This window comes from Thermomyces lanuginosus, assembly GCF_041956635.1.
Source record: "Thermomyces lanuginosus strain ATCC 200065 unplaced genomic scaffold VTN49scaffold_8, whole genome shotgun sequence".
Classification (NCBI taxonomy): Eukaryota; Fungi; Ascomycota; class Eurotiomycetes; order Eurotiales; family Trichocomaceae; genus Thermomyces; species Thermomyces lanuginosus.
Genome location: NW_027192342.1, coordinates 1 through 22,021, shown reverse-complemented (window position 1 = coordinate 22,021; position 22,021 = coordinate 1). Strand labels below are relative to the sequence as shown.

Here is a 22,021-nt window from a genome sequence, read left to right as displayed (position 1 = left end):
TAGGGATGACAATTCAAGCACTAAGTTCGGTTAGATCCAGTGTGACCCACAAGCCGCGCACCCGCTTTTCTTTATCGAGTAGGGATCGAATAATGAAGGCGGAGTTTTTCCTCTTCGGCCCCCCATTCGTGGCTCGGCACGGAGAAGACTGTGAGCGCTGGATAAGTTAGGTTAGTTAGTGCCAAAGATTTCGGAATCAAAACGGAACGTACCGTCCAGTACCGAGCCACCATTGGCGCGGATGCCACATCCGACCGGCAGATTGCCGTCTGGCCCTGGGATCTGGAGACTCGCGGCGAGAACAAGAGAAAGCAAAGTCTCTGGGGAAAAGGGGGCCGAGAGGCTCAGCCTGGCGTTTAGGGAAAGGGGTAACGAGAACTTTTTTTTTTTGGTTCAAAGTTCCTCGGTACTTTCTCTGGAGAGCGACCCTTGAAGTGTTTCTTATTTAGTGCGCCATACGCATACGAGTAATTACCTGTATGCAGAATAGATGAAATGAAACGGTCCGGTCAACCGTAGCTGGAAAGCCTTCACCCTTGCTTGACGTTGCTTCGTATCGCGAATAAAGTTGCTAAATTAATATGCCAGGCTAGTTGCAGTTCTGAGTCCGGGGTTGCACGTTGCTGAAAAAAAAAAAGCTGGGACAGGCAAAGCGATCATCTGGCACTGGCTCGCCGACTGGCGTTGCCGCTGAGCTTCCTCTGTCGGCCATGACGACATTCCAGGGAACCAACCAACCAGCAAAACCCGCAAATCAAAGTTAAACTGCCCGGCCGCGCGGCAATGACGATCGAAAATCTGCGCATGTGTTGAATCTTTCTTGCTCCAAAAGTCAGGATGGACGCCGCCATCCGACACAGCCAAGAGTGCGGGGTGGCCCGGCAGCACTAATTCAGCCTAGCGGCTCTCCTGCACGCGTTGATGGGCGGTGGTGTCTTGCCCGCCAGTGTTGTACTGGAACGCCATGAAGGTACTCTTAAAACTCGGGCATGTACCGAGCGGTCTGCCTGGGCTCGTTGGACACGATTCCCTCTTTTCCTCGACACAGGAGTTGTGGCTGTTGACCGACGGTCTTGTCGAGTTTCCTCGAGAATACGCATCCTTTCCCAACCATTTACCCATCTGGGCTTAGCGGATTGATCGCACATACTCCGTAGTGGGCTGCTAGATAGCGAGCGAGGGCTGGCACTGCTGATTTTATCAACCGACGGGACACCGGGACACAAGTTGGCACCGGTGAGTTTCACGACGGATGATATTGGGCATTGGGACGGTCCCCTGACGAGCCGAATGAACCTTGGGAAAGATTTCTGCACGGCCGATTGCATGGTTGATCCCAGTTGATCGGCCGCCGAGACGTGATACAAAAGGCTAACCATCTTCCAGACGCGAGCGCCAGCTGCATGCGGGGAGGAAAACTTTACACTTGTTAGCCCGGCTGAGCGGGTCAAGATTGTTGATTAGTAAGATTTAGTCCGATATTAATAACATTCCCGTTTGCGCCATGGATGATCGGTCGGTTAGCCTCTGGAGAGGATTTCCCGGAATTTTTCTGGGTTAGTTCACTCCGTTCTGGCCGGTTATCAAGATCCTCTGGCCCTGTGAGACGGTTTCCCGCGGTGTCGATCCGCCATGTGCTCCCTGGATCTGTTCAGGGATTCCCAATCCGGACACTGTACAGGATTTAGTGTATTACCGATAACTGATGTCTGGTTTCCCATCGCGGCATAGATTCAGTCTCGGAAGACTCCGACAGTATCCTGGCCTCAGGCGCTCCGCTCGACGCGATCCTCGTCCGCTGAACACGCAGCAATTGGATGCAAATGGCACTAAGGCGGACTCGCTGCTGAAGGCTTTTCATTAGTGTCATTTCCCGCTGACAAACCCATGGGTCCAGCTCCTCGCCCGTCCGTTCCGCTCCGTCCAGGGCCGAGGCTCCATGACCCACTGGTGACTGCCTGGCTGTGTTAGACTCGCCGTGAACCTTCGTTGGACGGCGGACAGCGACCCTCCATGCTCCCATGGAGAGTGACAAGAGGGCGAAGGGCCGGGCTGTAAGGAACCACAGAGGGGGTGCCCTAAAAAGGTTAATAACCATGTAGACCCTGACTCCACGGGTGGGCCCGCCACCCGATCCTGAGTGGCCTGGCGCGCTCCCCGCCAAGCCTGCGCAAGAGGATGCCAAGCCTCTACTAATCTCGCATCCAATGGCGGTGCACTCGCGGCCCAGGATAACTTCCGGCCTGCTCGGTCTCGCCGATGCAGATTCGTCTTCGAGGGTTCTGCAAAAATGGCCATGGTGGGAGGACAGCGTCGGGGCGAAGAGGGCCCCAGATATTGCAATTATATTGACATGAGGGCCGGAGCGGCCATGTTCCAGCAGGGCTGCAATTGCCTCGGTCTGCCGGTTGGACCACCCCCCGGGATCGCCTGCTGCCCTCTAAATTCCAAAACTCTACTTCGACAGTGGATCGTATTGACGACGGGTGGAAAGAGGTCTAAACTAGCGATCGCAAGGAAGCTAACCGGGAGGTCCACCACTTAAATGACCCCCCCCCGGTCGAAAGCCTATCCCCCAGTGCTTGTCTAGATTCGCCAAAGTAAATATAATCAGAAGACTTGGAACAGACCACCATCATAACTTTTCTCCCAGCAACTGGAGACGCTAGGAAAAAAAAAAAAAAAAACAAAATAAAAAAGAAAGAAAAAAAATTATTATTATTACTTCTCCCTCAGATCACCGCAACCTGCCCTCTCCACGATCCCGGATCCTGCTGTGTGTCACCACCCCCCACGGACGGGTCCCGGCTCGTGGTGTGCTGCTGGTGGTCTTTGCTGGACGATCTCAGCGGATGCTGATTTGGCGCAAAAACACGGTGGACGTTTTTTACTTTTTACCTCCTTTGACTCATCGCGTTCGTTACATCTGCTTGGATCGGGTGCCGTGGCACAACGGTGATTCACGAGGCGCCCTCCCTCCCGCTCGATAGCCCCGGCGTTGTCTGCTTTTTATGATCTCCATCCCCGGCTGAGGACCCCCCGGTTCAACGGTGGACTAATACTCCAACCGTACGAGCGAAATCACCGTTGTTTCTGTTGGGTCACCCCCGCCTTTCGTCCTCTTGCTCGCCGTCAAACAGAGCTCGGTTGCCGCGATATATATGCCATCCGAGCTGTACCCGACAATTCTCTTGACACTTGAGGGGGATTGCAATCATGGCGCCAGGTGGTGGGCGAGACTTCAACTGCTCCTGGGAAAAATGCGGCAAGGTAAGTAGAAAGCGAACCGGCTTCCCACCCGCCCGGCGTCAAACGAGAATCTTTTTTATGCAGGATCTGACTCCTCATCCGGCGTCGACAGTCGTTCAATCGCAAGTCTGACTTGTGTAGACACTACCGCATTCATACCAATGAGCGGCCATACCATTGTAGGGTGGCCGACTGCAACAAGAGCTTTATCCAGCGTAGTGCCTTGACCGTCCACTCGCGGACCCATACCGGCGAGAAGCCACATGTCTGTGACTTTGAGGGATGCCACAAGGCATTCTCAGATGTACGCGGCCCGCATCCGGCCAACGACAAGAAAGAAAAAAGAAGGTCATGCTAATGATAAAACTAGTCCTCCAGTTTAGCTCGCCATCGGCGCATCCACACGGGGAAACGTCCATACATTTGCCAGGAACCGGCATGTGAGCGAAGGTACGAATAACTCGGAACGACTTGTCTACCGCCAGCTGATCGCTATAGTTTCTGCCGTAAAACAACCTTGACCAAGCACCAACACCGCTCTCACCCACCGGGTGGCTCCCGCATGTCGCCCGAGAATGCCGCGCCGGAGCAGACGGTGCATCAGGTCGCCGTCGTGACCACAACAGCAGCAACAACAGCGGTGGTATCGACAGCTCCACAGGTGGTGACGCAACAACCATTCTACCAGTCACCGACACCCGACGCGGACTTTTATCAACCACCGCCGCAGCAGCAGGAGCCGCAACAACCCACGGTATCCCTCAACCAAGTTCCGGTGCCCGAACCGCAAGCGGTCGTGGTTCCCCAGCCGTCGTTGGAAACCCAGCCGTATGCGTTGGTTCAGCCTTCCTACGGTCCGACCGACCAGGTCAGTGACCTGTCCGCCGGAATCGAGCAGTTGGGGATTCCCCAACTCTACTCCCCTCATCTACCGTTGGGTGCGGACAGCCAGCCCATGCTGGGGTCTTACTCGGACTTTTACAAACCCGCGCCGAGGCTTTTGAACCAGCCAGAGGGGACCGATTGGGCGTTTCTGGGTCTCGGGACATGAAGATCTCCGCCGCCACGAAAAGCAATTCTGCCTCGCGGGATTTCACGCAGTCCCGCAGTTTACAGCACATAACATATACAACGACCCTCCGGGGAAGGATTTCAACACAGGAGTTTTCCATCTGGCCACTGGCCATGGTGTTAGAAAAGTCCAGCTGGATTGGCTGTGTCACTTGACGCGCGGAATTGGGGGACATCTGATCGTCCCCCGAGGCAAGGGAAATCGGGTCATCTGGGCGGGTGGTTTTCTTTGGATGTACCTTTGCTACAAACTTACTCTACTGTACTGATTGTCTTCAGCACGTGTTGGAGGGCATCTGTTCTCTGTTCATCCTCTAGGGCGGCTCTTTTTGCTTATTTCCCCAGAGCCGACCGACCATTCCGATAATTTGTTTTGTTGGGGGAATAACTATTAATTGCGGATCTTGCTTGCTTGACTACTATTTGACGTTTGATACCCATTGGAGAACCAACCAGGAAAGATTTTCCACTCTGAAAATTGAACCACATGATGAATATACAAGCTTCTTGCATTTCTGCCAATCACATAGAGATCTCCATCAGGCATTGCTGCCGGCTGATGAGTTATCCGCATCTGCTGATTCGTGCTATCTTAATTCAGAAACCCGACGATTGAATCTGCAAGTGTCCTAACCGAGCGGCGCTGGGGTAAGACAGATAAAATCTCTTGTGAAAGCTGAAAAAGAAAAAAAAAAAAAAATAACTTTCCTTTTTCGTAACCAGTGAAAAAGGCCATGTGGCGAATGACGGTCCGTCGTATGTAAGTCAACGAGAGCTAAACTACTGCTAGACTGACTTTGTCGTTGACCTAGGTTATTTCTTTCTTGATCGGATCGCGGGACAACCAGCTTCCGGTCGAAGGATTCCCTTTCATCGTCTCATTCCTCGTATCCTACAGGGAAACCAACGCCATGGCATCCCTTCCGTGTAATGTGTATGTACGAAGTATTACGGACCAATGATACCAATACGCAGTTTAGTTACTATGTATTTTCCTTTGAAGGACGGTACAAAACGAGTAACTCCGAGTACGGGTCGATTAGGTATCAGCCCTGTCGTCTTAGCAGGTTGATCGGCATGCTACTTTCTAGCTAGTTCGATGCCCCGGTTTGAAAAGTCCAGACCTAGACGAATAAGCGATGTATGATCGCTTACAGCGTCTAACTCTAAACGGCCTGGTGAAGTCGACGGAAAGTGCTCGAACGAGCTGAGGGATTTCCGGGAGAGCCTTCCGTACCAACAAGAGGCGTTAGTAAGACAGGGAGATCTCGGCCCATGCCCAAGGACACGAGCAATTAAACTTTCCATGGCCCTTGTCCCTAACAATAACTTCAATCTATTCCTCAGCTTGTCAGATGAAAATGAAAGATGAATTACTTTGGTTCGAAACCTCGGTTCCAAGGCATCGGGTCCTCTCCGTCCTCCTCCCCGGGTCGGCCCTTTGATTCCGTTGCCGTTTTGGTTCCCAACCAGGGATGTAACCTGGATACGAAGACGTTGCTTTACATGTTTTAGTAAGTCCTGGGATGTGTCACTATCCCCAGATCCTAGTTCCCCAGGTTTGTTGTCTATAGCTCCAAAAGCCTGGGCTAGACCTGGTCTCTTCGTTTTAGCCTGAGGCACTAAAGTCGTTATTTGGTGCGCCCTTCTACATCAGATTTTTGACATTTCAAGTGCTCTTCCATTTTTTTTTTTTTTTTTTTTCTCGTGTAAAGAAACGACGCAACCGCGCACTTGGCGCTAGTTGCGATTACTTCGGCAGATATGCCATTATTTTAAAGAGCCACCGTACCCATCCAAGTGGAGAGGCCGAAACTCTTGTCGAGAGATCGTCGCGGATTTTAGGTATTATTTCTTCTTTTTCCCTGGTAGAAAAAAAAAAAAAAAGAAAAGTAGCCTAGGTTAGGGCGCGCGGAAATGCATGGCCAACGTCGACTCCTGCAGCCACTTGAACTCAACGGTTTTAGGGCCAAGTGCCATGGGACTTTTTGTAGTTTTTTTTTTTTTTTTTTTTTTTTTTTTTTTACTGATGCTGATTGTGATCTACAGAGGCAGTGCACGAATCGTCGCGGAGATCGATGATCGATCAGCCGCCAAGGATGGTCTCCCTTTGTTCCTTTTTTCTAGTGGATGTTGACCGGCGAGTCCTTGTCGTTGGAACTACTCGTACTCCGTAGTGACATGCGGATACCATGCAGAAGCTGCCGGAATATGCCGTTAGCCACATACAGCTTCAGTTCAGCTATTCCCAACAAACAACAAAAACACAAGAAGAAAATGTCTCCCATAGTGCCCGTATCAAACATGTACAGTACTTTTCCCGTGAATCCGCGACACACAAGAATGCCTACTGAGTCTCGACCGCACCCTCCAAGAGCCACAAAGCATTGCCAAACAGCCGCTATCCCATCCGCAACAAAGCCAAGCAATTCTTTGACCCCGACGAAAAGCTTCAACAGAGCTCAATCGAATCAATCCATAGCAAAAAGGGGCAATTGCTTCGGAGCTAAGCATTACTAAATCGGAGTTAAGAAGCCTTCTTGAATTTTCTTCAAGCTTAAACCTCGCCAGTTACTTTGTCTTTTCCTTTCAATGCAATCATGCAACAGGTTAAAACCTGCGAAGATCAGAGACACCCTTGCTAGTCAAGAAGTTCCAGACCAAACTTACCGACATGACGAGCGTGTCTAGGCATGTCGCTGAAGTGGAATTCTGCGAGTTGAATACCTGCCGGCATCGAAATGCCTAGGCTTGACTTGGTTTCATTTCACGAGAGATGGTCATCCACTGCGGGAAAGCATGCTGTACAGCGATCATTGATGCCTGCTGCAGGATCAAAACTTCTTTCCAGCCTATCGATGGCTATTCTATACGGTTTGTACTCGAAAACCTATCATGCTGCAAGAGAGTTAAACCTTCTGAAAGTGCTTCGACCGTTTTTTTTTTCATGGTGCTCTGTTACGCGGGTTCGCGGTTTTCTTCCGATACCGACCGGACTCCGAGATCCCGATGAAGGTCGCCTGTATGTAGTCAGCGTCTGATATGAAGGGATTGGGTTCAGCTCATTGTCGAATTCGTCGCAGTCGCAACGATACTGAATATCATGTCCTTGCCTGTCAAAGAGCAGCTTTGCGGCCTAGAGTGTCCCTTTCTGCTACAAGTCCCCGATCAAAATTCGCTGCAACTTTGTCAAGGAAATGAAGGACCAGATCATTGACAGAGGACGATGCATTCTGAATCGCCTACGGCCCAGTGTGCAACGTCGTTGCTCTCGGATACCATCCTTTGGAGACGCAGTCGAGCACACTTTCTGCTATTCAGCCGTGTTTCAAACCCTCTTTTTGACCAAGTGCATTACTAACTCGACTACCTGCTAATCCTTTCTTCCGCCACAAGCTCAAACCATAGAAAGATGACACTCTCTGCAAGGTTGAGGTGGCTACTCGTCAGCAAAGCTTCCAACACCATAAGCGATCAAAGTATCATTGTCTCTTAACTTTTCACCCCTCTCTGAATAGGAGCTGCTAGTTTGAGTCTTTGCTATCGTTACTTGGAGGGGTATTGCATTGGCAAATAGCCAGAGCACAACGGATCTTCTCGATAGCAAATTCGAGACTAATAGCCCGTTGATGATGTCTTGGATATTAATCCCGTTCAGATGAACTGAGACCTCGAATAGAAGGAGAGCTGTTATTGTTTTTATGAGCACGGACCGGATCCCGATCGGGGATGAAGAAATGAAGCTCCCGTAACTCCACTCAGCCTTGTAAGGCCAATATTGTATAGGTACTCGATGCCTCTGCTTCGCCTCTATTTACAGAAAGACCACAATTCCACTACCGAAGCTGTCTTCATCCATCCGTTCCCTGGCCCTTATATACAGTCCGTATATATATATATATATATATATATATCTCTATGTACATATATATATATATTCGCCTTGGTCAATTCTTAGGGCGTTGACCGTAGACGACAAAACTGTCATTCGTGGTTAGTTCATAGTAGAATAGTAAAACTTCTCAAATACTGCTGGGATACTCACAAGTTGAAAAACGCGTGCATGTTTCGATTTCGACCGTCGGCGCGGACCTGACTGGTAAGAACAATTACCTCATCCTTAGTCCACTGCTTGTATCTCGTCAAAGCGGCCAGTGCGAGGCCCTCGAAGCCGGCTGCTTCGGCCTGGACCTGGTTCCAGGCGCCGAGATTCTTCTATACAACAAAGTTAGTATTGAATTGACGTATGGAAACCCAGGGGGAAACGAACAAGATGGGGATCCTTTGGCCACACGCCGTAGGGAATGACAAACTTTTGCACGTGGATGTTCACGAAACCGGCATCCTTGAACCACTGCTCCAGTTTGGGGCCCGGACGGACCTCGTAACCAATCTCCTCGTACGTGCTGTAGACTTCGTCGTAGAACTGTTTGAACCCGGTGCCTTCGACACTACCGTCTTCCGAGATCGGGTAGGGGTCCCAGTCCTGGAATTCAACCCAGCCGCCGGGCTTGACTGATCTGTTTTCCGTTAGAGCCAGGGAAGGAAAAACAACAAGATTCGATGGCATACTGATAGCACTGCTTAATCAGACTTCCAAAATCTTTTATTGAGACGGCCAGGTTTCGTGCGTGGATATAGTCGAATGGGTCGTCTTCATATGCCCAATCCGACTCTATATCATCCACCAGGAACTTCACGTTTGGGGGAACCCTGCCAGAAGCACGTTAGTCGAGCGACTTCACTACGAATTCTTCGGTCAGACTGACGAAGTCGGCTGAATCGGGCTTAAGTCACAACCGTACACCTGGAACAGAGCTTGGTCAACTTTCCGTCCATGAGGGTTGCTCTCAGTAGGACTCTTTACCTCAGTCTCGGGGTGAAGCTCCCCTACAATGAGTCAGCAACCATATCCCGCCTGCGTCTGCCAAACCAAGGAAGCAAAACGTACCAAAGTCAATGGCCCAGATGCCTGTCCCCGTCGCGAGGTCAATCACTCTCTCTGGATTCTTGATCGGGGCAAGGTAGAGTCTCCGGTGCAACAGCTGGAGACAAAGCTCATGCAACATGTCTAGACGATCGCTTTCCGATTCATCGTTGGGAAGCAGATACGCTAAAGGCAACATTCAGTATACGGGTTTTGGACAATCCAGCAAGAAGAGGTCGGCTCCTACATCCATCGCGATATCCATGATAACGACGGCCATTTTCATGTCGATAATCAAGAACAGACGAGGTTAACGACGCGCTATACCATGACCTATGACCAAGGAAAATGCGTGAGAATTGCTTCGGGGATTGGGAGTGCCATGGGGTCGCATCACGTACAGTGCCTCGCCATAAGACGCATCGTTCTCATACTGTGCGCCTCAAGTCAGCAATGCGCTTGGATTTACCGCAATGGAAGGACGGCAATATGTTACCGAATCCGCCTCGAGTGTGCATGGCGAATGACAGGTGGTGGCGGCTGTTGACTGTTCCTGCGCAGTCGACTCCGTCATGGTAGAATAATTCTCCAATGAATTCAGGGAACATTGATCCATGGTGGACCGATCACACGCCCAGATACCCTAGAAATGTACGAGTACGGAGTTCCGTCGGTTCTGCATGCAAGACCGTTCGAACAATACCCAAGAGCTGATCGCGCCGCAGGCAACAGACAGAGCCGTGGTAACTTAACTATACCCTCTATGGCCAGCGCTCCGTACTCCAGCTCGGTATTACGCCTTCTAGGACGAGAAGACGAACACTCTTGAAAATAAAAGCGAGTGAAGTCTAGGGTCCCTAATAAGGCTCCTATCTACGAACTTGGTCTGTGCGAAATCCCGGCATGGTGGCACCAAGCTTGAGCTAATCCAGCATTCGAAGCTTCAGCCCTGGGTTCTCGGTTCTGCCTGGCCCGGATTGGCCAGACGGCCGGAGCATGCCGTATTTGAAGTACCAAAATACGGCCAGTATTGCACTGTTTTGGTACCTGCGGAGTGCGGAGAAGCTCCATGCCAATATTGGGTGTTGGTCGGGGCCAAAGCGACATTTGGTTGGCTGAGTCATAGGTAGACAGTGGGCCTCATGTCGCCAAGACTCGTGACACCCATCACACCACCAAATCAAATCGAACCAGTTCAATAAATACAGTACTGGATATCGGTGGATTCTGACAAGAAGGTCGAATGAATTCGAACAGAATCTCTTCAAATGCATGTGAAAATCAAGCTGTGCTGATTTTTGTGTAATCTATCCGTACTCTGTACGTATTCTAGAGCTCTCTAACAGTGTCGAACACTTTCCAGTGGCTGAACTCACCATTCGATGTAGGCTCTCTGTTGATCGCCGAAACAGAGGGCAACGGTCAATATATTAGCAAGTGGCGGGAGAGGGAGCTCCGGTTGATCTGTGCAGATGGGACATGCTCGATGGTTTTAGCGGTTGTCAACCGGACTCCGTCGTTCAGAACGCTCCCTGCCACGACATCTGTTGACCGTCGTCCTTGGGCGCTCGGCGGGTTCCTTGAGAACGGAGTGCTTCTGGTGAAGTTAGATGGTTCATCTGTCGCCAATGTTACGGGGTGATATTCCGTAGCTGGCGGCTTGTGAACGAATTAAACTGGTTCTTATAATACAACCAAACACACGTTATCATCTCACTGGGCCAGAGAGCTTGAGCCATGTCTTCAAACGACGACGTTCGAGTAACTCCTCAGGGAGGTATTCTCGAAGGGAGCAATCCGACAGTATGGGACAGCAAGAACCCTATTACATTGTTCGTTATCCAGGTATGCTTCGCTGATAAATAGCTTCATCTACATGTCTAACGCAAATCGCGCGAAAACCAGGCCACCATCATCATCGTCCTCACTCACCTCCTCCACTGGCCGCTTTCTTTCATTCGCCAGCCCCGTGTCATTGCGGAAGTCGTTGGAGGGATTCTCTTGGGGCCTTCGGTTCTCGGACGTATCCCCAAGTTCACCGAGACCATCTTTCCCAAAGAGTCCCTTGCAGGCCTGAATTTGGCATCGACTCTGGGTCTGGTGCTGTTTCTATTCATTATCGGCCTTGAGACGGATCTGCGCTCGCTGATGGGCAATTGGCGGGTTGCTGTCAGCGTCTCGACCGCTAGCATGATCTTGCCTTTTGGCTTGGGCTGTGCAATTTCATACGGCTTGTATCGAGAGTTTCATGATGAGCCTGGTCTGGTTTCGATCAACTTTCCGACCTACATGCTCTTCGTGGGTATTGCAATGGCTATTACGGTAAGCCCAGTGATAATCCAGACAATCTCGGGGCGTTCTTCTAATGTTCTCACAGGCGTTCCCAGTGCTGTGTCGTATCCTGACGGAGCTGAAGCTGCTGGGCACTAATGTTGGCGTAATTGTCCTATCAGCCGGTGTAGGAAACGATGTGGCAGGCTGGGTGTTGTTGGCCCTTTGCGTGGCCCTTGTAAATGCGGGAACGGGGATTTCCGCTCTATGGGTGCTACTTGTTACCTTGGGATTCATCCTGTTTCTCGTCTATGCCGTGAGGCCAGTATTCTTATGGTATTTGCGCAAAACAGGCAGTCTCGAAAGGGGCCCAAGTCAAGCGGTGGTCGTTGTGACGCTGCTTCTTGTCCTGGCGTCTGCCTTCTTCACACAAGTGATTGGAGTCCATGCCATTTTCGGCGGATTCGTCGTTGGTTTAATTTGTCCGCATGAGGGTGGCTTCGCTATCAAGTTGACTGAGAAGATCGAAGATCTGGTAACGGCCATCTTCTTGCCGCTCTACTTTGCACTTTCCGGTCTTCAGACCAACCTAGGCGCCTTGGACTCCGGGGTCGTCTGGGGCTATGTTGTCGGTGTTATTGCCATTGCATTCTTTGCAAAAGTGATTGCCGGAGCTCTTGCATCGAAAGCAGCGGGGCTACTTTGGCGGGAGAGTATGGCTGTTGGTGTGCTAATGAGCTGCAAGGGTTTGGTTGAGCTGATTGTGCTTGTACGTCTACATACCCACGATTATTATGACCACTGCTAACATATGACAGAACATTGGCCGCCAAGCAAAGATTCTAAGCGAACGAACATTTACAATCTTCGTTGTCATGGCATTGGTCACGACATTTCTAACCACGCCGCTCACCACTTGGCTGTATCCTCAGTGGTATCAGGACAAAACAGCTCGCTGGCGGCGCGGGGAGATTGACTGGGATGGAAACTCATTGCAGTCGGACTCTGGCGCTCCATCAACGCCTGCCGAGAAGCTCCGCGCGAAGCCGGTTCGGCGGATTGCGGTCTATCTCCGTTTAGATGGTCTGTCCAGCGTGTGCACATTCGTCAGCTTACTTGGGGGCAACCGAGCTTCCAAGTCGACAGCCCTTGTCCATCACGCGAACAAGGAATCCGAACCTCGATCCGAGCCTTCGGAAGAACAGCTCGATATTCGAGATTCACATACGGAGTCTGCCATAGCGGCTCACGGGCTTCGCTTGATCGAGCTTACTGATCGACTGTCTTCCACCATGAAGGTCTCCGCAATCGAAGAGTACTCTGTCTGGGATCCAGTCGTCAACGTCTTCCGGTCCTTCGGACAACTCAACAGCATTCAATCCGAAGGTCGAGTTGCGGTGGTCCCGAAACACTTGTACGCAGATTCCGTTCTGGATATGACTCGGGACGCTTCAGCAGATTTCCTGTTGCTTCCATGGAGCGCCAGTGGCAGCGTCAGCGACCGGCAGAGCCTATTGTCGACCGAGGAGTCTCCTGCGTCACCGTCCAACGCTCCCTATGCCAATTTCGTGTCTCAGGTGATCGCCCGGGTATCCGTCAACACGGGCATCCTCGTCGACCGAGCCCTAGAGATCCCCAGTGGCGAGCGACCCAATCTGAAGCGAACAACCAGTGCGCGAAGCGTACCCATCGTGCACAACCACATGTTTTCCAACTCCAAACAGCATATCGTGCTCTTATTCTACGGCGGTGCTGATGATCGATTCGCACTTCGCTTAGCTCTTCAGCTGGCGCAGAACGAACAAGTCACCGCCACTATTGTCCACGTCAAAACTCCAACAACAGCAACATCCACGCAGACGAATGCGGAAAGTTCGTCAGCACCTTCTTCTTCTGGAGACAACCGCAGGACTGCAGAACAAGCGCATGTCTTTCTTCCCGACGAGAGCGACTCCGCCTTCTTCGCAGCACTCCGTGATTCTGTCCCTACTGAACTCTCCTCGCGCGTGGTCTTCACGGAGGCCAACCTACCCGATCACTCAGCGGCCGTCACGGACTTTGCCGTCCACACTGTCCAAGAAGAAATCGACCGCAGCGGCACCGAAAGCAACCACCTGGTGATCGTTGGCCGACGGAGCGTGGGCGGCGACTCATCGCCCTCTGAGGGAGAGACGGGATCGGAGACACGCAAGGCGTTGGGGATTGTCGGCGAGGCTCTTGTCCGGAGAAGTATCAGGGCGAATGTTTTGGTTTTGCAGGCTGCGGAGTTATGATTCTTTTCTATTTTCTCTTCGATTGTATATGGTTTGGGTTTGGGTTTTGGCCTGGTTTATCTGGTATGATATTGGGTTGATGAGTTATGGGATCTGCTATGATTTACTGGGCGATGATTATGATGATGGATTGGATTTGTACGATATTGTCAGACCATCTACCTAGGCCGGAGTGAATATACACATAAAAATATATCCAGAAATAGGCAAAGTATGTACAGTCTCTTCCCCTGCTGCAGGGCCGAACTAATACCTCTCAATCACATACGGCGACTCCGATTCATCACTCCGCGTCGCCAACCGAATCACACTCCCCGAATGCTCCGATCCTGCCCGTCGACTCCCCCGCGCCGACGACGACGACGATGAAGAGGACAAGGATGCATAACGCCCAGTATACGCACTACTAACTGTGTCCGTCTCGCCTTCCTCATCCGAGGGCCCGATAAACGACGACCCGCCATCCCCATCGCCATACTCGCCACGAATATCCTGCAGCACCTGCGGATCCACGACTTTCATCCCGCGCAAAATCCCCGCGAAGACGGCCATCAGTGCGCGGAACTCGTCTTCGTACAGCGGCCGAGCGGCGAAGCGGGCGCGCTCGTACAGCGCAATGAAATCCGTTGCGAGTTCTGGTGGGTTGATCAGGTTCAAGGACGTTAGGTGGGTCAAGTACTCGCGCAGACCCATTGCTGCAGGTCGACGGAGGATATCCACGACGCGGGGGTCCGGGATGGCCTGGCGATGCTGCTCGCCATTCATGGCGCCGCGATGATGACTCGGGGAGGAGAAGAGCGGGTCTGGCGGCGCGAGCGACACGGCTTTCGCCTCGATCAAATGCGGGAGTTCCAGGATGATGCTCTTAAACTGCAGGTTTCCCGGTAAATCGGATGATGCAGATGGGACCGGGGCGGACCAGCCCGGATGTGCGATCTTTCCCCAGGGAGGTCTTGCCGGGTCAATCGACAGCGCTGGGTCATGATGGACTTCCGAGCCGTTATCTTCGTCAATGTTGTTCGCGCGTGGACGTGCCTGGTAAGCGATGATGGCGCTGCGGGCCAGCCCCTGCTTGACGAGGCGGCGGACGCTCTTGCTCACGTCACCCTTTTCGACGGGGATCCATGGCTTGGGGATGCTGTTGAGGCCAGTGCGGTTCGTGTAGATACGGCTAGCATAGAGGAGTAAGGCAAGCAGCGCGGTGAGGATGTACGCGCCGGTGACGATGAAGATGTTGGTCAGTCGGCGGGTGCGGTAGCATTGCACGATAAAGTCCCCCGGAGTTAGCAGGATCAGGATGAGGAGAATGATGCTCAGGACGCTGTATAGGGTGGTATTAAGGATGCGGAGGACATTGATGGACATGATAACGTATGCATTTTTACTTCTTGAATCCGAATGGTATTAAGAGTCCTGTCTCCTAAGGAGCTATTGATTGAACCTGGCATAAGCGGTTATTGCAGTTGGTTGACACTAAATGTTCACGTGACAAGTAGATACTGCCAAGCCAGTTGGGCCTCAGGCATGAGCCTCGGCTAATCCTCGACAGCAACCTCATCCTCCAACGTCGGCCCTACATATTCCCCCCTTGCCCGCCGAATTACACGCTCAATTCCGTCCAATCCTCTCTTCAGCACGTCCATCTTCGGCCCGTAGCTCAACCGCACAAAGTGGTGGCACGGGCTGTCGAACAGATCCCTTCGCTTGGCCGGGTTCAAGTCGAAGAAGATGCCCGGCACCACGATCGTCTTCTCCTTGAGCAGCGCATTGAAGAAATTGAGCCCGTCCGAGATGCCGGCCGACTCGGGCAGCGGCGGTTCAATCGACGTCAGGTCCAGCCAGATGTAAAATGTAGCCTGCGGCACTTCCTTGATCTTGAAACCGATGTCGCGCAGCCGGGAAATGACATAGTCGCGCTTCTCCCGGAAGTGTCGCTGCAGGGCCTTCATCTCCTCGCGCACTAGCGTCGGCTCCAGCATGGGGATGGCCGCCTCCTGGAACGGCACGTTGGCGCCGCCGTCCAGGTACGATCCTGCAGACGCCAGGGCGTCAATGAACTCCTTGGGTCCTACCACCCAGGCGATGCGCCAACCGGGGAGACGGAACCGCTTGGTGAGACCGTCGATCAGGAGGACATCTAACTACCATCAGGCTTACAGTTCTTTTCGTTCGCTTTCTCTTCGACATTATACGCACCGTCGTTGTTCACGTCCACAACATTCTCCGCCCCGCTGATTGTTGTCCCATCGCAATCGGTCGTGTAATTGTACCCGCCGTAGAACTCGTCCAGAATGAGCGTGGCGCGGCCACGGCAGATGTCCTGAATGCGCGCTAGGTCTGGGTTCGAAAGCACATGGCCAGTTGGGTTGCGCGGGTTCGACGTGAGCAGCACAGACGTGCCTCGTGCGATCTCCTCGGCGATCTTGTCCGGATGGATATGGTAATGGTCTTCTTCGGCGAGGGGGATCGGGATCGGCGAAAACTGCCATCATTCAGCTTAATTCGTGCAATCCTAATTCAGATCCCTGTCTCACGTTCTTAAACAGCGACAACATCTCCGAGTATGCCGTATAATCCGGAATCGGAAATGACAAGTACGAATTCCCCAGAATCGCCGCAATCCGGATCAATCCGGCGCGTCCACCGGGCACAATGCAGACATTCTCCCATGTATACTGGCTCTCCTTCCCCTTGCGATAATGCTCGTTGTACAGCCGCGCGACAGCCTCCCGCAGCGGCTTGATCCCCGCCGTGGGCCCGTACTCACGCGCCGCAGACTCGACGGGAATAGACGTCGGACGCGGGAAACTACCCGCGATCTCATCGTCGACCTCAGGCGCACCTTGTCCCAAGTTCGCCCACTCGTGCGGGTTGTCCTGGAAGCCGTGCTCGTTGGCACGCTCGGTGCACCAGATCACACCTGTCGAGGCGCGTGATGCATCAAGACCGGCGTGGGGACGGTGACCCTCGTGAGCATCACGGAAAGCGCGGTGGGAGTCGGAGCGTAGCTCTAATCAACGTCAATCCTTCCTCATCCTCAACCTCTGGCGGGGTAGTGTAGTAGGTTGTAGTCGTAATGACGTACCGTTCTGAGAAAGATCCTTACTCCGCCTCTTGTCGTACGGACTAAGAATGCTAACGCGCCGCCCGGAGAAAGACATTGTGTTTTATGAATTGCCTTGCTGTAGGCTAATTCCTCGTGCTGTTGCTTTTTCCTACTGGAGGTGTATTTCCAGTGGGAAAAGGTTTAACGTAGTATTTATTTGTCTCCTCCATCCTACTAGAGTTCCAACTAAGAGGAGTCGATCAATACCACGCCCGACTTCCCTGAAACATGCATGTACCAATCTCCGTTCAGAACAAACGACTCAACAGGATGATTCGGAGGGATTTTAATCTCCAAGAAATTTCAATAATATCGATGTTGAGGCTGAGGAGGGGAAAATCCCGCAGGCTCGACTGTTAGTAGCAACTACTGTGCTCTGAATCTGAGGACCAAATATGGGAAAGAGCAGGGTCGCGCCTTCCCCTGACACTCCGCCTCGGCCCGCCCGGATTCTCGCCTCCTGCCTTGAATGCTCGCTTTCCTAATCAAGAAAATGGGAGAGAAAGAGCCTCATCGTGGGATGAATTGTCTACTAACGGTACAACAACCACATTACATACATCAAATCGTTCATCGGTTCGTAGCGGAGTACAAGCAGAGAGCACAACCGACAGCACAAAACGGGCGCTCAACTGGGAATCTCAAGCAGGAGATCGCCATTCTGACCACATGGACGGGATAGCCCCGGAATGCGGCGAGAAACGACGAGGTGATGCTGTGGTTGTAGACCAGACTAGAAGAACAGAAAGGATGGAAAAAGCAAAAAGAAATTTGAATTGAAAGTAAAGACAAAAACAAACAACCCAACGACAAACGCCAGAAACTGCCGAAAATGCCGATGGACCAAAACAGAAAACAAAAAAAGAAAAAAGCAAACAGTCATAGCAGGCCATGTGGTCATGTCCACGGCCGCTGTGGGGGAATAAGAATGGGGAAAAGTCTAGTTCTCTACAGCCTGGCAGAAGAGCTGGATCTCGCCCACTTGACCCTTAGCCAGGCTTTCGCGGTGCTGGTCGCGCCACTCCATAAAGGCCAACTGAACCGCCTCGTCACTGTCAATGGTGACAAAGTCACCGTCTTCATCCTTGTAGCGCAGCCGCACCGACTTGTTGCCAATGGATCGGTTGGTGAACCGGGCCAGCTTCGCATCGACGCGGTCCGTCAGCGATCGGTACATGATGTTGCTCGCGATCACCAGGGTGACGTAGTTGTCGTCAAAGTTGACCTTGGCCTTGATCTGCGTCGGCATGGCCGGCTCGTCAGGATTGTCGAGCTCCGTGCTGCTCGAGCCGAGTCCGCTGCTCGACCCTATGCCGCTGCTTGAACCGGCGGCGCTGCTGGAACCGACGGTCTGAGTCTCGGAGTAAGCCGGCCGGCCGTCGTCGTAATCGACAGGGTGCGTTGGTGGTGCGTATGAGGCATTGTCCGGGTACACATTCGGCGGAGTCTGGCGGTTTCCTCCAACTCCAGGAACGGCGCTGCGGATGGGTAGTGCTCCATTGGTGGGGGACGTATTGGGACTGCGGTTGACGGGGCCTCGCATGTTGGCCAGCTGCGGGGGAATCGGTGGTACCGGAACGTTGTTGTCGACCATCTGCCCGGGATGGCCATTCAGGTAACGACCTGGAGCATTTCCATGGTGGATGTCCGGGCTGCTGGCCGACCGCAGCCGCTGCTGCGTCGGGTTCCCATTCTGGTTCTGACCGGAAAGAGGTGGCAGCGATGGGCGCTGCACCCGTCCATTGCTCTGGCCCTGGCTTCCCTGGCTGTTGCTGAAGTACGGCGTGCCGTTAGTACCATCTCTGGAATAAAACCTGGTCAATGCTGGAGCCGTATACCGATTCGAGTCTTCGTGCCAGGCGGTTGCCGAGGGCGTCATCTGCTGCCGACCATGACTGTACGAGGATTGTGAACTGGACCGGGCCGATGGTGCTTCCGTGATCGGGGAGAAGTACGAATTGCCTGGCCGCTCGCCGGGTGACAGGCTGCCCTGGGAAAGGGGCGTCTGCACTGACAACGGGGGGTCCGGCAACGGGAACCGTGGAGGCGGTCGAGCGGGCGGGATGCCCATCGAGCCGTTGCTGCCACCCGTTGCGGACCGTGCCCGAAGACTGGTGCTCGACGCATTGCGGCTGACCGAGAATTCGGACAGCGCCTCCTCTTCGGCCTCGTATTCCTGTTGGTAAGGGTTGGGGATGTTGTTTGCGACCGTCTTCATATACGTGAATTCCGAGTCCGAGGTTCCAGTGTTCCGGTAGCTCCTGTGGGCCGCTTGCGCCTGTCGCTGCGCATCAATGTCCTTGTACCACTTCTTCATCACATCTTCGTTCTGGTAGCGGATAATGAAATTGTCAACGACGCCAGGATCTCCTTTCCAGAAGATTTGAATCCGATACGAGCCTAAACTTGTCAACACGTAACAATCCCGAATAGGGAGAAAGGAGCGTACCGGGCTTCGAAAGTTGGACGACATCCGTCACGTTCGCCATGTAGATGCGTCCCTTAAGCTGCAGACGTGGCTTCCCCTTGACTGTGGGGTTGGGCTTGTCCTTGCCAATCAGCTTGGACTTTTGCTTGTTGGGGTTGACGTCCTTGCAGCAGAGCAGGATTCGCTCGAACAGGTAAATGTGATACTGGCATGGTTGGTTAGTTGCAACCCCGTAATAACCGTAAAAACACGTACTTCTCGTTCAGTATCCTTGTTCGAGTCGCCCTTGATGACGGTGAACGTCCCGAAGCGGAGCAAGTCGCCAAAGCCCTCGACCTTGAGCGACTTCCAGTCGTCGACACGCTGAGAAAGGTCCGCCACGGCGACAGCCAAGTGTTCCTTGTCAATCGCATCGTTTGCCGAGTCCAGGACCGACTGAATCATGTCGATGGCTCTGGTGATGCGGTCCGCGAGTTCCGGATCCTCCGTTTGCTTTTTCAGTTCCTAAATTGGTCAGTTTCAGAACGTGTAATAATGAGAGAATTCAGCTTACGGAAAGCATCAGCGGGTACTTGGTTAGCCGCTGGAACGGCTTGACAAGGAAGCCGTTGAGAGTAGCCGGCATCGCGACCATCTGCTGGAGATCCGGGGAACGGGGTGCCGATTTGATCTTATCCCACTCACGCAAGCAGGCCTCGTCACAACGCAATTGGTTGGCGATGAAGGGCTCGTACTTGCGGAGGGCATCCTCAGCCTCAATGAAGAGGTTACCCCAGTCCTGTTGCTCCTCAGGCAGAGCATAATGCTGCTCCATGCGGATCAGGAAGCGCTGGGCAAAGTCGAGTAGGTTGTTCAGGTTGAGGAAAATCTGATGGATGGCATCCCCGGTCAGAGCGCCGGTTTCCTCCAATTCCTTCTTGAGGGCCTGGAGATTCTGCAGATGATTCACGTAATCCCGCTCCGTCTCCAACAGCTCCTTCAAGATGTGCTGTCTCTTGGTGAGCTTCACAGCACCACCTTTCTCGGGTTGCGTGTTCGAGGCCGACGGCGCAGGCCGGCGCAGCTGGCCTTGCATTTCTAGAATATCCAAGACCCGGTTGACCATTTTGATAACCTGGATATATGAGTTAGCGGACGGTGGGGTGGCCCCTTCCGTGATATCTAGGCTCACCTTGAGGAAGCCGGTTGTATTATCACCGTAGAGATCTGTAATCAAAAAGCAGTCTTGCTGAGGAAAGCCCAGGTCCGACAAGCAGGCGGACAGGAACTTGAAGGTGGCGGCCTTGGGACGCTTCGCCTCCGGAACCTTCTCGGGATCGATCTCCAAGGGTTCGCTCGGGTTGGTCGCGTTGAAGATGGTCATGAGGGGGTATCCTCCACGCAGGCAGTTCCAGAGCGATGCGACCGGATCGGAGGTGCCCTGGGCTCGCTCCTCCTCTTCCATCTCCCGCATATGGCGTTCGAATCCAGGGACCTCGGCCAGCCGATTCTTCAGATTAACGCAGCTCTGATAGATGGACTCATTCCCCCGGCGGTTGATGATGTTGTCCTCGGCCACAGGGCCGCCCACCGGGGTTGCCGTCCCTGTGGGATCCATGGCGCTTCGACTGAATCAACTTTGCGAGAGCAACTCTATTTGAAAGATCCTGTGATTAATTCCCCACGAACACGGTCCCAGCCAGGGTCGTTGGGTCGGGCCGCCTTCGATTAGTCCTGCATCGGACGGTTTTCTGCACCGGTATCAATCGACGAAATCGAGCTGCGCGATGGATCGCGAGGCGTGCGCGAAATTACGATGATCCGGGAGCGGAGGGCGATACAGTCGGCGGGTATATCACCAGATTGCGATGGTCCAGGGGGGAACGTCGGACGATGCAGCCGAGAGGGTCACCGCCTTTAACTCCGCCAGGGGGCGGAACTGCGAATACCAAGAGAGAGGGAGCTTGGATTCAAAGCACGGGGATGAGGACGAGTTGACGCGTTCGATACGGGGAGAGAAAGGAGATTGTTGAGCTGCGTGCTTCGCAGAGCCGGCACGACGGGGGGGGGGGGAGTCAGTCACGGCGTTGAGAAACGGCCGTTCTCCGTACTCCGGATTGGCTCAGGAATTTCGGATCGGTTGAACTTTGCGTGGGGGTGTCCAGTAGACAAGACGCTTTGTATGTACCAGAAAGAGTTTCTGGAGAGAAAACTGAGAGAATAATTAGACCCTGAGAAAGGCTTTTGGCAAGACTGTTGGATGTCGCGCAGACACAGCCCATGCCAATCACCGCTACTGATGCTTAATTAAACGCTCACAGTCACGGCACTTCCGTTACTCCCCAGCGCCATGCAGGCACTGGTGGACTGGCCGCACTGGCCAGCCCCGGCGAGAGTAGCGTGTTTCGGCCGGACTGGCGCTAAACTGGTTTGGTCATTTGCTAAGCCTGCCGATGGCCTGCTAAGAGCCTAAGCCTGTCTAGCGGCTATGCCCGCCCATATCGTGAGTTCGTCCAACGCGTTTCATCGCTCGCCGACTCAGCTGCTTTCCGACTGGAAGGGAAGGCTACTCTGCAGAGTTAAATGAGTTACTGTAATGGATGGGATCAGGAGATTGGTCCTCTTCCAGGACGGGGTGTCACGATGAAGTAACTAACTAGTTATGTGGTGTGGGCGGAGGCTGCTTATCTAATCCATTCCAGCCAGGCTGACTCATT

At 53.0% G+C, this 22,021-nt stretch overlaps 8 protein-coding genes across 8 annotated transcripts; 3 read left to right on the top strand and 5 right to left on the bottom strand.

The window, feature by feature from the left end:
- Window positions 1-71: 71 nt before the first annotated feature.
- On the bottom strand, window positions 72-1,379 carry VTN49DRAFT_8058 (uncharacterized protein; the record flags this gene model as incomplete). Its single annotated transcript, XM_069416396.1, has 3 exons — window positions 72-157; window positions 213-275; window positions 1,151-1,379. 3 exons carry the CDS (start codon window positions 1,377-1,379, stop codon window positions 72-74), a joined length of 378 nt encoding a protein of 125 aa, XP_069271763.1.
- Window positions 1,380-2,021: 642 nt separating this feature from the next.
- VTN49DRAFT_8057 (uncharacterized protein) lies at window positions 2,022-2,990 on the top strand (the record flags this gene model as incomplete). Its single annotated transcript, XM_069416395.1, has 3 exons — window positions 2,022-2,054; window positions 2,103-2,250; window positions 2,737-2,990. 3 exons carry the CDS (start codon window positions 2,022-2,024, stop codon window positions 2,988-2,990), a joined length of 435 nt encoding a protein of 144 aa, XP_069271762.1.
- Window positions 2,991-3,216: 226 nt separating this feature from the next.
- On the top strand, window positions 3,217-4,300 carry VTN49DRAFT_8056 (uncharacterized protein; the record flags this gene model as incomplete). Its single annotated transcript, XM_069416394.1, has 4 exons — window positions 3,217-3,270; window positions 3,362-3,553; window positions 3,620-3,699; window positions 3,748-4,300. 4 exons carry the CDS (start codon window positions 3,217-3,219, stop codon window positions 4,298-4,300), a joined length of 879 nt encoding a protein of 292 aa, XP_069271761.1.
- Window positions 4,301-8,267: 3,967 nt separating this feature from the next.
- VTN49DRAFT_8055 (uncharacterized protein) lies at window positions 8,268-9,863 on the bottom strand (the record flags this gene model as incomplete). The annotated part of the gene is made up of 10 exons (XM_069416393.1): window positions 8,268-8,301; window positions 8,366-8,535; window positions 8,591-8,840; window positions 8,893-9,033; window positions 9,090-9,127; window positions 9,188-9,210; window positions 9,272-9,433; window positions 9,495-9,580; window positions 9,649-9,680; window positions 9,744-9,863. The coding sequence occupies 10 exons, from the start codon at window positions 9,861-9,863 to the stop codon at window positions 8,268-8,270; spliced, it is 1,056 nt and encodes a 351-aa protein (XP_069271760.1).
- Window positions 9,864-10,984: 1,121 nt separating this feature from the next.
- Window positions 10,985-13,791, top strand: VTN49DRAFT_8054 (uncharacterized protein; the record flags this gene model as incomplete). The annotated part of the gene is made up of 4 exons (XM_069416392.1): window positions 10,985-11,092; window positions 11,153-11,569; window positions 11,625-12,287; window positions 12,337-13,791. The coding sequence occupies 4 exons, from the start codon at window positions 10,985-10,987 to the stop codon at window positions 13,789-13,791; spliced, it is 2,643 nt and encodes an 880-aa protein (XP_069271759.1).
- Window positions 13,792-14,037: 246 nt separating this feature from the next.
- On the bottom strand, window positions 14,038-15,156 carry VTN49DRAFT_8053 (uncharacterized protein; the record flags this gene model as incomplete). Its single annotated transcript, XM_069416391.1, has 1 exon — window positions 14,038-15,156. One exon carries the CDS (start codon window positions 15,154-15,156, stop codon window positions 14,038-14,040), a length of 1,119 nt encoding a protein of 372 aa, XP_069271758.1.
- A 170-nt stretch (window positions 15,157-15,326) lies between these two features.
- VTN49DRAFT_8052 (uncharacterized protein) lies at window positions 15,327-16,952 on the bottom strand (the record flags this gene model as incomplete). Its single annotated transcript, XM_069416390.1, has 4 exons — window positions 15,327-15,928; window positions 15,988-16,273; window positions 16,326-16,801; window positions 16,877-16,952. 4 exons carry the CDS (start codon window positions 16,950-16,952, stop codon window positions 15,327-15,329), a joined length of 1,440 nt encoding a protein of 479 aa, XP_069271757.1.
- An 885-nt stretch (window positions 16,953-17,837) lies between these two features.
- Window positions 17,838-20,922, bottom strand: VTN49DRAFT_8051 (uncharacterized protein; the record flags this gene model as incomplete). The annotated part of the gene is made up of 5 exons (XM_069416389.1): window positions 17,838-19,297; window positions 19,347-19,530; window positions 19,581-19,829; window positions 19,879-20,439; window positions 20,497-20,922. The coding sequence occupies 5 exons, from the start codon at window positions 20,920-20,922 to the stop codon at window positions 17,838-17,840; spliced, it is 2,880 nt and encodes a 959-aa protein (XP_069271756.1).
- Between the last annotated feature and the right edge of the window lie 1,099 nt (window positions 20,923-22,021).